At 31.5% G+C, this 13,166-nt stretch overlaps 1 protein-coding gene across 5 annotated transcripts; it reads left to right on the top strand.

Moving 5' to 3' along the window:
- The first annotated feature begins 1,243 nt into the window (after positions 1–1,243).
- LOC111708471 (uncharacterized) lies at positions 1,244–13,166 on the top strand. 5 transcript variants are annotated; one of them, XM_023481851.1, is made up of 8 exons: positions 1,244–1,329; positions 5,206–5,601; positions 7,048–7,099; positions 7,198–7,256; positions 7,384–7,448; positions 8,916–9,006; positions 9,674–9,728; positions 12,878–13,166. In XM_023481851.1, exons 1-8 carry the CDS (start codon positions 1,307–1,309, stop codon positions 13,031–13,033), a joined length of 897 nt encoding a protein of 298 aa, XP_023337619.1. In that variant the 5' UTR covers positions 1,244–1,306; the 3' UTR covers positions 13,034–13,166. The 5 variants fall into 5 exon arrangements, with proteins under 5 accessions (XP_023337619.1, XP_023337618.1, XP_023337621.1 ...); XM_023481850.1 differs by having other exon boundaries at positions 9,656–9,728; XM_023481852.1 differs by lacking the exon at positions 1,244–1,329 and adding an exon at positions 3,081–3,173 and having other exon boundaries at positions 9,656–9,728.

Raw genomic sequence — 13,166 nt, 5'->3', positions numbered from 1 at the left:
ATTCTGTGATTTATAACTTAATAAATATGATAATATTGTGAATTCAATTGATAAGTTTTAAAATTAATAGTTTTATATTTAACAATTTGCAAGAGTTTTTTTTCGTACAAAACTACGATGGTCTTTAAAATAATATAAAACACTACGACAAGCAAAAAATGTGCATAAAACAATGGAACATTAAACAGTAGGTCAATCTTAGATACGACAAGCTTAAATGTATAAATCGTGGCTTAAGAATGTAGTAAAATATTTTTTAATAAATGAATTGGTTTAATGATGGAATATAATATTTATGAATTAATAAATGAATGGATTAGTTTATGGATGAAATAAAACATAGTATTTAATTAATGAATGGATTGGTTTATGGAAGGAATATAATATTTTTATGAATGGATTAGTTTAAGGATGGAATATAGTATATTAATGAATGGATTTGTTTAAAGGTGGAATATAACATGTTAATCAATGGATTAGTTTAAGGATGGAATATAATATATTAATGAATGAATTAGTTTAAGGATGGAATATAATATATTAAGGTATGGATTAGTTTAAGGATGGAATATAATATATTAATGAATGGATTAGAGGATGGACTATAATATATTAATGAATGGATTAGTTTAAGGATGGAATATAATATACTAATGAATGAATTAATTTAAGGATGGAATATAATATATTAATGTATGGATTAGTTTAAGGATGGAATATAATATATTAATGAATGGATTAGTTTAAGGATGGAATATAATATATTAATGAATGGATTAGTTTAAGGATGGAATATAATATATTAATGAATGGATTAGTTTAAGGATTACTTGAATAAATATTCGTTCCTTCTCTGTTTATTTTTGTGCTTTTTGTCAGATAAGGATATAAGTAGCATTTACACAATATTTTTAAAAACGTAATTAATGTTCGTCTGGAAAGTGATTTAAACTCCAAAATAATTTAATTCATACGGAATATAGTAGTATTCATATAAGTTTAATAGTTCATAAACAATTCATTATCCATGTGAACCTGTATTATGAATATAAAGGAATATAGAAGTTCACTTTAGTTTTGTGAATCTTATGATAAAGAATTGCTCTCCATCGTATCTTCGGATTAATTTAATTTATCTTCGATATCCCGTCATGATTTAACCTTACGCGCAGGAACAAATTTAATTAACAGATCAAATTTCAAGTACCCGCATTGAATATGGGCAACAAGTGAAAACCTGTTTATTCAAGTTCAAACAAGTTGTATTATGCAGTGGAGCGGGTAAAAATGGCGGAAATGTTGCTGGATGATCATACCATTAAATTCCTGGTAATTGTTCGTCCGTTTAGAAACCAAATAAACAAGGAGTAGTAATTAAACTCAGGGGCATACTGGAGGTTTTGTCTAGAGGGGTCGTTGTTCAATGTTCACCCCTTAAAAAAAATGATGAAGAAATTAAATTTAATACGCATATTACCATTTGTCATCAGACCCTAATTACCAATCATACCATTATATGATGAAATGGATTTTAAATGAGGATTTCTTTGTATTTATTCAGCTATAAACTTGTCTCTTTATTTGGCAAAAAAAACTATCATTTTATGCAGTAGAAAACAAAGCTCAACCTTCAAAACGTTATATACAGGGTGTTCCAATAAACATGGGAATTCAGTGACGAATTCGATATCGTCTTTTTAAATAATTCTTTTATTTAGTATAGTGATACCTACTGAGAAAGCTGTAATCTGTAAGAGTTTCGTCTGCTATGTTCACATTTTGTTTGTTTATGTTTTAACTGCATAAGTTTGTAATTAGTAAAACAAGAAAACTACAGGATACAAACAAAGTAAACTTGTCCGTTTTCACTGTTCATCTTGCGGAGACATTATAGACACATTTTTACAGTCTTTTACCCTTTACATAAAATAAGCTCTAGCAGACATAATAATACTATAGCTTTTGAAATTAGGTATTACAATGCTAATTCATAACAAAGACGATATCGAATTCGTCACTGAATTCCCATGCTTTTTGGGACACCCTGTATATGTATGAAGAGATTCCGGTCGTTGTTATAGTTTCATCCTTTGTAGGTCACCCTGTAATCCTCCTGTTCATACAGGTTTTAGCGGCAATCAGCACAAAATAATTTTCTTGGGATATTACTTAAATTCTTTCAAAAATTGTATCAATGTTAAATCAAGGACCAATATCTGTTCAAAATCTCCCGTAGAAATTCATTACGCTTCTTGATTTTCTTTTTATATTTTTGTTCTTACCTTGATTCTTTTAATCTGAATCCTTTTCATACACTGCAGGTGTCCCCTATTATACAGGGTGTCCCACGAAACATGACAATAGCAAGACGACTTGAAAGTCGTCTTTTGTATTTGAATTTCTTTTTGACATTTAGTCTTCTATCTACTTTAACATGTATGATTCTTGAAACAATTATCACATAATTCTCCTAGCCCTGGCATTTCCAAAAAGTGGTCTGAGTTTTTTGGAGATATAAAGAGTTTGGTTCAGATTTCAATTTTGTTAAATAAAAGCAAAATTGTCGAAATCTGAACGAAATTGTTCATATCTCGGGCAATATTGAAAGCACAAAAAAAGGCAGACCACATTTTGGAAATGGCAGGACACTCCCTCCCTCCTTCTCTTTTCTTCGACTCTTTCCCTCTTTCTCTTTTCTCCTTGTGATTATTATCTCCAGAAATTTACTTCTAAAATTAGGTTGACAAATAAACACAGCAAATTATATCAAAAATCAAGACGACATTCAAGTCCTCTTGCATACTGTCATGTTTCGTGGGACACCCTGTATATTAGACTTATTAAGACTTGGGGCAATTTTTGTTTAAATAATAAAGCGGATGAATGAAAACTTCACACTGTGAAAAACTACACTATGATATTAATTAAAGTCTGATGGACAAGGGCAACGCCTGGTATATTCTCAATATGGTACTTAGAATAGCCTTCGTACTATTCCGTATTTCGTGGTTCGGAGAACTGTTTATTCATGAATCCTCCTCTATAGTTTCTCCGTCCTGTCTCCAGAGCGTATATAAAGGTTTGATATGAGTAGAAATTATTATATCTCTCTCTCCACCAAGGTAGGAGGTAGATGCTTCTTAAAGAGACTGTTCACAAATAAGACAAAAAAGGTACAAGTTACACAATATAATAAGACTTTAACTTTTAAGGTGTTTTGCAAGATTTGGTCAAGAAAAAAACAAGCTTATAGCTAAAAATTGTCTGTAAAGTATCATTCTTTGTATATATTTGTAGGTCGGAAACTACTTAACAAAAAGATACTATAAAGCAAATAGATTATTAAGTACAATAGGTGGCAACAGAGAAAAAGACCAACCATACATGACGTCACGTCAAATATAACGAGGAAGACATTATTTTCTCCCATTAGTTCACATATTTTCCAAGATTAAATAAAAAAGTGTATAAACAGATAATAAAAACACACACAAAATTGCACTTATTTTAATATAATAAACGCAATTTATTATCACAATTATTAATAATTTTGTCGGACACATAAAACTGTTGACACTTGTGACGTAAGAATACAGAGCCCAAAACATAAGACTGGGTATCGTTATGAACACCAGTTTTGAAACCCAGATTTCAGGAATGGGGTTAAGCAGTTTTGTGGATATCAATATTTTTGTTATGAAATATTATTTTATTTAGTTTCTTCATATTCTCCATCTTTTTAATCTCTTAAATCAAAATCTACATAAGTACTTAGACCCCAGAAAGGTAACTCGGGAGTTTCGTTTAACGATACTCTTTTAAATTTAGGGCTCAGCTGTTACTTAGCGTACAAATTCTACGTTACCATCTATGTATTGCACGTGATGATCTATTTGCTTTAAAGTAAATTAAATGTTAAAATAATTAGGGTTTAGGTTTAAAATGTACACAAATTAACGACCTAAAAAAACTAATACAAATATACATATGTCCTGATAAGTACATATGCTGTATTTTAGAACAGAAATCTTTCTGAGCCCTATAATTTATTTAGACCAAAAGATGCCAATTTTCATGACTTTTTGTGAGAAAAAAAAATCCACTATTTTTAATTTTAATATATTTTGCGCATTTCTTGCTCAGAAGAAATGCTGGAGATGAAATTATTAGAAATAAGCACTTTTGAGTCAGAAAAAGGACGTTATCTTCCATATTTTTGATCAGATTAAGGCTTTGAGGCAAAGAGAATAGAATATATATTAGAGGGGAATTTAGCGAATCCCTCGGTATGAATTTTTTCAGTCCGTTTCAGCCTGAAAGGGAGTTCAAAGTGTACAAATCATGTAAATGTTCACAAATCATATGCATTTGAGTACATTAATACAGTTTGTTCCCTAGACTATCTATTTCAATTTCGAATTATTTAAAGCTGTTAAATAAACTTTATAATGAATTAGGTGAATAAAAAACATCATCTGATTTATAGTTATAACGGAAAATCATTATTTGTAAAGTGAAATCCATAGAGTCTATGTGAAATGATCATTGGTCAATTATAAAACCAGCCTATTTCATAATTTTGTTATCTTTTAATATTAATTTTAGATTTTCTACAAAATGATATTCCAGGGCCCAAAAGGTTATATAGCGCAAATATGTGAAGTACACCTGCAGTATGGAAACAGTACAACAAATTGGCCGTTTTACACTTTTTTCTAGTAAATTCCCCTCTAATATATATTCTATTCTCTATGTTTATACCTCGTGAGTCGTGATGTACCCTCTTATTCCTCATGATGTACCCTGTTATTCCTCGTGATGTAGCCTCTTATTCCTCATGATGTACCCTCTTATTCCTCATGATGTACCCTCTTATTCCTCATGCTGTACCCTCTTATTCCTTGTGATGTACCCTCTTATTTCTCATGATGTACCCTCTTATTCCTCATGATGTACCCTCTTATTCCTCATGATGTACCCTCTTATTTGTTTCCAAAACTTTTTAACAACATTTTTTTATATTCTATTCGTTCCACAGTATCAAATATATATCAGTGTTACTTTTAGGATTTTATGAGCATTAAGTCATTTAATTTAAAGTTTTTTTAAATGCAGTTTAACCCCTAGGGAGTTGAACAATGTAATAAATAAAATAAATAATGGTTAGGATAAAATACTCTTGTTTAATAGTGTTCTCAAATATAGGGATAAAGCAATGAAGAATGGACGAAGAACAGGATATCTCCTGGCTGGTATCTATCTATCACTAGTTACTCAGGGTACCTGTATACCTGCATCCTCTAGACCATCATCCTTCCTTAAGTTTCTTCCTAGTCCTGAGCTTCCAGACCTTCATCCCTCCTCCATGATTTCCCACCCTCCAACAGCATACAAATCTTCTTTTAAATCTCTTCCTCCCTCCTCCTTACCTTTCCCTTCACTTCCCTTTCTCTTCTCCCCTTCCTCTAAACACCAAGAAGGTCCTATGGTACATCAACTTCCGTCTGAAAACCATAATGATGCAGTACAGAACAACCAAGGACTACGTTATATTCCTGTGTACATGATCAACTCTAAGCCGCAGAGATATAGAGAGGACAGGTCAGTTTTTAGAACACTAGGCTTTAAAAGGAGCATTTGGGCCTCTTTTTCTAGTTACAATTTAAGCTTTTCAGTATTGCTTTTCAAGTCGTAATTTTATCTTCGCACATCGTAAAACTGAGAATTTAAAATATATGGATTTCCCAAACATTTTGAATCATTATTTTAAAATTTCAATTTCAACCGACCTTGAAAAGCACACAGAGGTCAGAACTTTAGTATGGAGCATTGTTAATCTTGAACGCTTAATATCTATATCCAATGTGGGCACTTCTAATTTTGAGAATGTTTGATCCCCTGACTCCAGGATATACAAAACATTGTATCAAACAGCTTAAAATGATCTAAGAAATTAAGATAGTTATACTGCTAGCATGCAAGGGATTAAAACGACTTTAGAGCTATGGCTTAGGAAATAAAGAAACAGAGTCTTTGCTACAAACTCTGACTTTCAAATCCCCGTATCTTTGCAAACCAATCTCGTAGACCTTTCATATTTCAAACTATGAACATTGTTCGATCAAATAATTTGACTTTTAAATATCAAATGTTCACATCACCAGGTAGAAAAGATATAGGGATTCGAAAATTTAAGTTTTTATCAAAAACTCAATGCCTTACTCCATATACCGGGATTTGGGAATCCAAAATATTTCGAATTAAATCAATTTTACACAACAAGGTTCGAGAAAAATAAAATACTAGGAAATAATTAGAAAGAAAGGAACCAAAATTAATGAGACCGATCTGTTTCAAGAGATTAGATTAAGTTAAACTAGTACCAGGGAGATTAAAGTTCTTAGCAAGAGAAAAATCATGAGCTGGGAAAATGGGATTAAGATGGCGCTAATCTGCAACACTTGAACTTTATAAATACATTAACTCGAAATTACTTAATCCGCAAAAACAGCTGTCTGATAGATTCGCACTATCTTGTAGACCTTTAGGGTTATCGATTAGATATATTTCAGAGTTACTTACTTAACTCCAATGGCTTAATCTAAATATCCAACGTAGACACTTTTAATTTCCTTCTTAATCCGCTCTTTTTCTCTCTTTTTAAATATCCCTACCAGATTTCGATTAATATTAGTTCTTTCATTATATGGCGCGTAAAATTTCAAATATCCAGGCTTCTTATTGGTTATTTGGGATTCTGCATGTACGCCACTCTATTGGTTGAATTTTATACACTTTTCAGAATACAAATTAAAGATTAAATTATTCTTGAGATTAATAAAAGAGAAAATCAAGCATTGATCTCAATATCCACAATTCTATAGTTTTCAGCTCTGAATGGATTACCAAGTTCTAATATTAAACTAGTTGGGCAGCTAGCTATAGGATCTAGGATAAGTTGGATAGTTAACATATTTATTCAAGAAAACACAGGCCACAAAATTAAACAAAAAAAGATATTATCTATCTTTATTTTTTTTGTTTCAGTTTTCCTTCAGACTGGTTTTTAGAAGCACCAAGAGAAATCTCTAATACAAAGGTTGTAAAAACATCATTGTCGTACAAAGACCGTTTTTTGATATTTTTTTTCATAGAACATTGAAATTAATTTTTCGTCTATAACTTTAAAGTTTTTAGGTGGGAGAGAATACTGAAGTAAATGCTTTAAACCTTGAAACCCTTCAACCTAGACCAAGGTTTAACTCCTTTAACCTTTTTTTTTGTTTATAAAGCTTACAACAAAGGCACATTTTTTTGTTATATTCTTCAGTTACAACTTAAATACACTGAAAATATATAAATAACTTTTTTATGTTTCTCTAGGAGAAGGTTCGACTGTTTGATTAATGGTGGATTCAGTCACAATTGTGATTATAGAAATGCTTTAGGTGATTTATCTAACCCTTATCTTTCATTTCTAATTTAAATCTTTACAAAATAAACCTGCTTGATTCATTCTCCCAAAAACCTTAACTATATATATTTTGCTTGTCTGTCTGTCTGTCTGTTTGTTTGTTTGTTTGTTTGTATTCAATAAACTTCAAAACGGCTCAACCGATCGGGCCAAAATTTTTGTGGGACCTCGCGTGACCCCAGGGAAGGTTTATGGATGATTGAATTTTCACAAGTTTGATTCTAACAAAACTCGATTTTTTAAAATTTTGAAAATCCACGACATTTTTATAAAATCCGCGATTTTTTGTTGTTGTGTTTTACAATATATTCAAAGAGAAAATGTTTACAAATGAAATAGAGGATGGGTGCGAAGCGCCCTTAAAGCCTTCTTTTATACTTCTTTAAACCTTCTTTAGTTTATCATTTTTCGAAGTGTATAACTACTATAATATCCTTATTAAAACTTTCAATTTATTTATCCATTCGTAAACCCTATCTAGTTTATTATTGTTCTTCTCTAAACCTTCTCTAGTTTAATATTTATTCTTCTCTGAACCTTCTCTAGTTTATTATTTGTTTCTCTCTAAACCTTCTCTAGTTTATTATTTATTCTTCTCTAATTCTTCTCTAGTTTATTATCTATCCTTCTCTAAACCTTCTCTAGTTTATTATTTATAATTATCTAAACCTTCTCTAGTTTATTATTTATCCTTCTCTAAACCTTCTCTAGTTTACTATTTATCTTTCTATAACCCTTCTCTAGTTTACTATTTATCTTTCTATAACCCTTCTCTAGTTTACTATTTATCTTTCTATAAACCTTCACTAGTTTATTATTTATCCTTCTCTAAACCTTCACTAGTTTATTATTTATCCTTCTCTAAACCTTCTCTAGTTTACTATTTATCCTTCTCTAAACATTTCCTTGTTTACTATTTATCCTTCTCTAAACCTTTTGTTTACTATCTATCTTTCTTTAAACCTTTTCTAGTTTACTATTCATCTTTCTATATCATTTCTCTAGTTTACTATTTTTCTTTCTATAACCCTTCTCTAGTTTACTATTTATCTTTCTATAACCCTTCTCTAGTTTACTATTTATCCTTCTATAACCCTTCTCTAGTTTACTTTTTATACCCCTCTAGTCTATTATTCATCCATCCCTAAACCTTCTTTTCACCTTATCTAGTTTACTATATATCCTTCTCTAAACCCTTTCTAAACCCTTCTATAATTTATCATTTATCCATCCCTAAGCTTTCGCTAAACCTCATCTAACTTACTATTAATCTTTAAACCTTCTCTAACAATTCGTTTCTCTATCCTTTGGAAACCTTCTTTCAACTTGTTCTAGTTTAACCATCCATCCCTAAACTTGCTCTAAACGTTCTCTTTTTTACGATGTATCCTTCTCTCGTTTACTATTAATCCTTCTCTAAACCTCTCTTTACCTTCTCTAGGTGCAGCTGAAGAGAGTAAGTACTGGGGTCATTCTTCTCCTGGTAAACGTATTCCTGAAACCCTGGAGAACATGGAGAATATACAGAACAGGGAACACTGAAATTATTCATTAGCATGTAAATATTTTTCTTATTTTCGAGTGTTTGATCATGTTTAGAATATTTTTTGACATAGGTTAAAAATTTAAAGATACCTACGCAAGCATTCCTCCACCGTTTGATTAATTACCAAGTTCTGATTTAAATTAAATATTTGAATAGTTTAAAATCAGTCGTGTCAGCACAATCTTTAATACAAATCAAAAATGTACAGGGTGTCCCACATCATGTTGGATCGTATACAGCTATAAATTGCGATTTTCGGGACTAATCAAAAATTTTAAAAAGAATGAATCATTTTAAAAAATTGTAAAAGGCTAGTATAAAAATTTACATGCAAGTTTTACGATTAGTATAATGCGTTTTTTTGGCGTTAAAGCTTGGAGATAATTTAATATGATATGGGACGCTCTGTACAAAAACAAAATATGAAAGTAGGAACCAGGAAAACAAAAACAATGAAGAAAAATTGTTGGGAAGCAAATGATTTTTAAAAGGAATTATGAGAATAATGCAATTATTGTACGCAAAAATTCCTTCATTCACAAGGCTGCATGCACACTTTTAAAGTTATGGGGCAGCTCAGTACTCTTGGTCGAACAGAGCATTCAAAATTAAAAATCTAATTTCTTTAAAAAAAGATTTCTTCGATCCGCTAGAGTAATGAAGGGTGTTTATACACGGATCGGTAGATCCGCAGATTTGCAGAGAAAGGTAGAAATCCTGTACACTGTACTAATATCCTGTACACTGTACTAATATTATGTACACTGTACTAATATCCTGTACACTGTACTAATATCCTGTACACTATATCCTGTACACTGTACTAATATCCTGTACACTGTACTAATATCCTGTACACTGTACTAATATCCTTTACACTGTATTAATATCCTGTACACTGTAATATCCTGTACACTGTACTAATATCCTGTACACTGTAATAATATCCTGTACACTGTACTAATATCCTATACACTGTACTAATATCCTTTACACTGTACTAATATCCTGTACACTGTACTAATATCCTGTACACTGCAATATTATGTACACTGTACTAATATCCTGTACACTGTAGTATTATGTACACTGTACTAATATCCTGTACACTGTACTAATATCCTGTACACTGTACTAATATCCTGTACACTGTACTAATATCCTATTATGTACACTGTACTAATATCCTGTACACTGTAGTATTATGTACACTGTACTAATATCCTGTACACTGTACTAATATCCTGTATACTGTAATAATATCCTTTACACTGCACTAATATCCTTTTCACTGTAATATCCTGCTCACTGTACTAATATCCTGTACACTGTAATATTATGTACACTTGAACATTTGTACACATATCCCAAACACTGTCATATTATCCTGTACCCTCTACTAATACTCTGAACACTGTAATAATACTTTGTACACTGTAATAATACCCTGTACACTGTAACAATATTATGTAAACTGTAATAATACTCTGTACACTCTAACAATACTTTGTACACTGTAACACTACTCTGTTCACTGTAATTATACTCTGTACACTGTAACACTACCCTGTACACTGTAACAATACTCTGTACACTGTAATAATACTCTGTACACTGTAATAATTTTCTGTGCACTGTAATAATACATTGTACATGTAACAATGTATTGTAAATGTAACAATGTATTGTACAGTATACAGGATCAATTCCTCTGCATGTCAACCCAACATTTTCTCTAAATGCATGAGTGTGTAATTGCTTGTGTCCTTTCCGGAATAAGACCAGGGCAAGTTTCGACCCTAAAGAACATGAAGTAAAAAAACAAATTCGCCTCATTTTCTTTTTATATTTTCAAATTTTTCATGCACTTACTCATTTAATTTTAAACCTTTCTCATTATTGTTTTCGATTAAGTCTGAAATATTATTAATTCTGATGAATCAATTAGTTTTACCATGAAGTATTAAAGGTTTCCTCCATCAGACTGAAAAGATACTGGGATAAGAAAATTTGATTTTTTGTGGTTAGAACTTAGTTATTTTTAATATGAAGACACCTTTCAATCAAAGTTATCCAAATAAAAAGCATGATCTAGGACATTTACGCAATAGTGTCGTAATATTTCATTTTGAAGGATCAAGACTGGAAAATATTGTAGTTAACATTTCATGACTATTAACCATACCACACTGTCAGCTGACTAAACATTGACTATTAACCATACCAGCACTTTCAGCTGTCTAAACATTGACTATTAACCATACCAGCACTGTCAGCTGATTAAACATTGATTATTAACCATAGCAGCACTATCAGCTGACTAAACATTGACTATTAACCATACAAACACTGTCAGCTGACTAAACATTGACTATTAACCATACAAGCACTGCCAGCTGACTAAACTTTGACTATTAACCATACCAGCACTGTCAGCTGACTAAACATTGACTATTAACCATACCAAAACTGTCAGCTGATTAAACTTTGACTATTAACCATACCACCACTGTCAGCTGACTAAACATTAACTATTAACCATACCAGCACTGACAGCTGACTAAACATTGACTATTAACCATACAAGCACTGTCAGCTGACTATACATTGACTATTAACCGTACAAGCACTGTCAGTTGATTTAGCATTGACTATTAACCATACCAGCACTTTCAGCTGACTAAACATTGACTATTAACCATACCAGCACTGTCAGCTGATTAAACATTGACTATTAACCATACAAGCACTGTCAGCTGACTAAACTTTGACTTTTAACCATACCAGCACTGTCAGCTGATTAAACATTGACTATTAACCATACCAGCACTGTCAGCTGACTAAACATTGACTTTTAACCATTCCAAAACTGTCAGCTGACTACAAACATTGCAACTACACGTCGTACGACCGAGAAATGAAAGTGCATGTGACAAGAGTTTAAGGTCAAAATAGTGAGTAGCTGATTGCAGGTTTGTTAATCAATTTCCATGACATATATTGTACGGTATACTTACTTCTACACAATGTCAACAAAAGATTAAAGATAAACCAGTTAGATTGCATGTTATAAAACCTGTAAACCTGTGTTATAGTAAACTTTTTAATTAGTAAAAAATAATGCGATAAATCCTGTAAAGGAATTGAGTCTTTGCCACAAACTCTGATTTTCTAATCCCTGTATATTTGCGACCTGGTGGTGAAAACCTTTGTTATTTGACTATCTGATCTTACAAAATTTATAGTTAAAAAGGAAAAGGTCTACAACATCGGGTTGCAAATATATAGGGATAAGAAAGTCAAGTTTTTGGGAAAAATTCAATTCCTTTAAAACAGCGAACATTCAAAAAGGCAAGTATACAAGAAATGACAACACCACAGTCATTGTAATTTGTTTGAAAAATTGCTCTAGCACATTCTATACCGTTATTCACTTTGTTAAATCCTATTCTGCGCTGTAAACCTTTAAACCTGAACCTGCATGCAGATAGTACAATGAGAACCATAAAACTCTAGAATGGGAATACGACTTTTAGACACAAGTTATGACTTTTGATGAACAGACCCCTTTCACTTAATAAGTGACTTAATATGTTAATAGTAAAAATATTTGCTTTGTGCAACATCAAATACACTTTTTAGTTTTAACAAAATTTTAAAATAGAGCAGTGAATTCATTTTCTGGCTTTGTATCTTCTAAATAGCTGATAATACTTCCGTTTTCTGTTCCTCTTTTATAGATCTTCATAAAATACACTTAACTATTACTTATATGTCGTCTTACTATTTCACAGTTTAATGGTACTCACTGTAGCTAAAGTTTTAAAAGTGAATTATTAAAAGTGTATATTCTCTAGACTCGAGCTACCAAAGGATTGTTTATGAGAGTGGGACGATCGGGAAAATCAGATTTCTCCACCTACCCTGATGACTTGCCCTACCCTGATATTTCATCCTACCCTGATATCTCGTTCTATCCTGATTTTCCATCCTACCTGGATGATGAGAGCTAAACCTGTTGACAACTCTAGTTTTAAGTGCTACCTGATCACTATGAAGATATACTACAATCCTCGTCTCGTAAACATCAAACTATTCCCTAAACATGAATATGATTAAAATAAAAATACGCTGGTTCAATCTTAA

Source organism: Eurytemora carolleeae, unplaced genomic scaffold (genome assembly GCF_000591075.1).
Source record: "Eurytemora carolleeae unplaced genomic scaffold, Eaff_2.0 scaffold869, whole genome shotgun sequence".
Taxonomy (NCBI): Eukaryota; Metazoa; Arthropoda; class Copepoda; order Calanoida; family Temoridae; genus Eurytemora; species Eurytemora carolleeae.
The sequence above is the reverse complement of the archived record's forward strand: the minus strand, read 5'-3'. Positions and strand labels throughout refer to the sequence as shown.

Coding starts and splice junctions, on each gene's coding strand:
- LOC111708471 (XM_023481850.1), top strand. CDS start 1,307: ATGATCATACCATTAAATTCCTG. Junction 1,330..5,205: donor ATCATACCATTAAATTCCTG/GTAATTGTTCGT, acceptor TCTCAAATATAG/GGATAAAGCAATGAAGAATG. Junction 9,007..9,655: donor ATGGAGAATATACAGAACAG/GGAACACTGAAA, acceptor CTTTAAAAAAAG/ATTTCTTCGATCCGCTAGAG.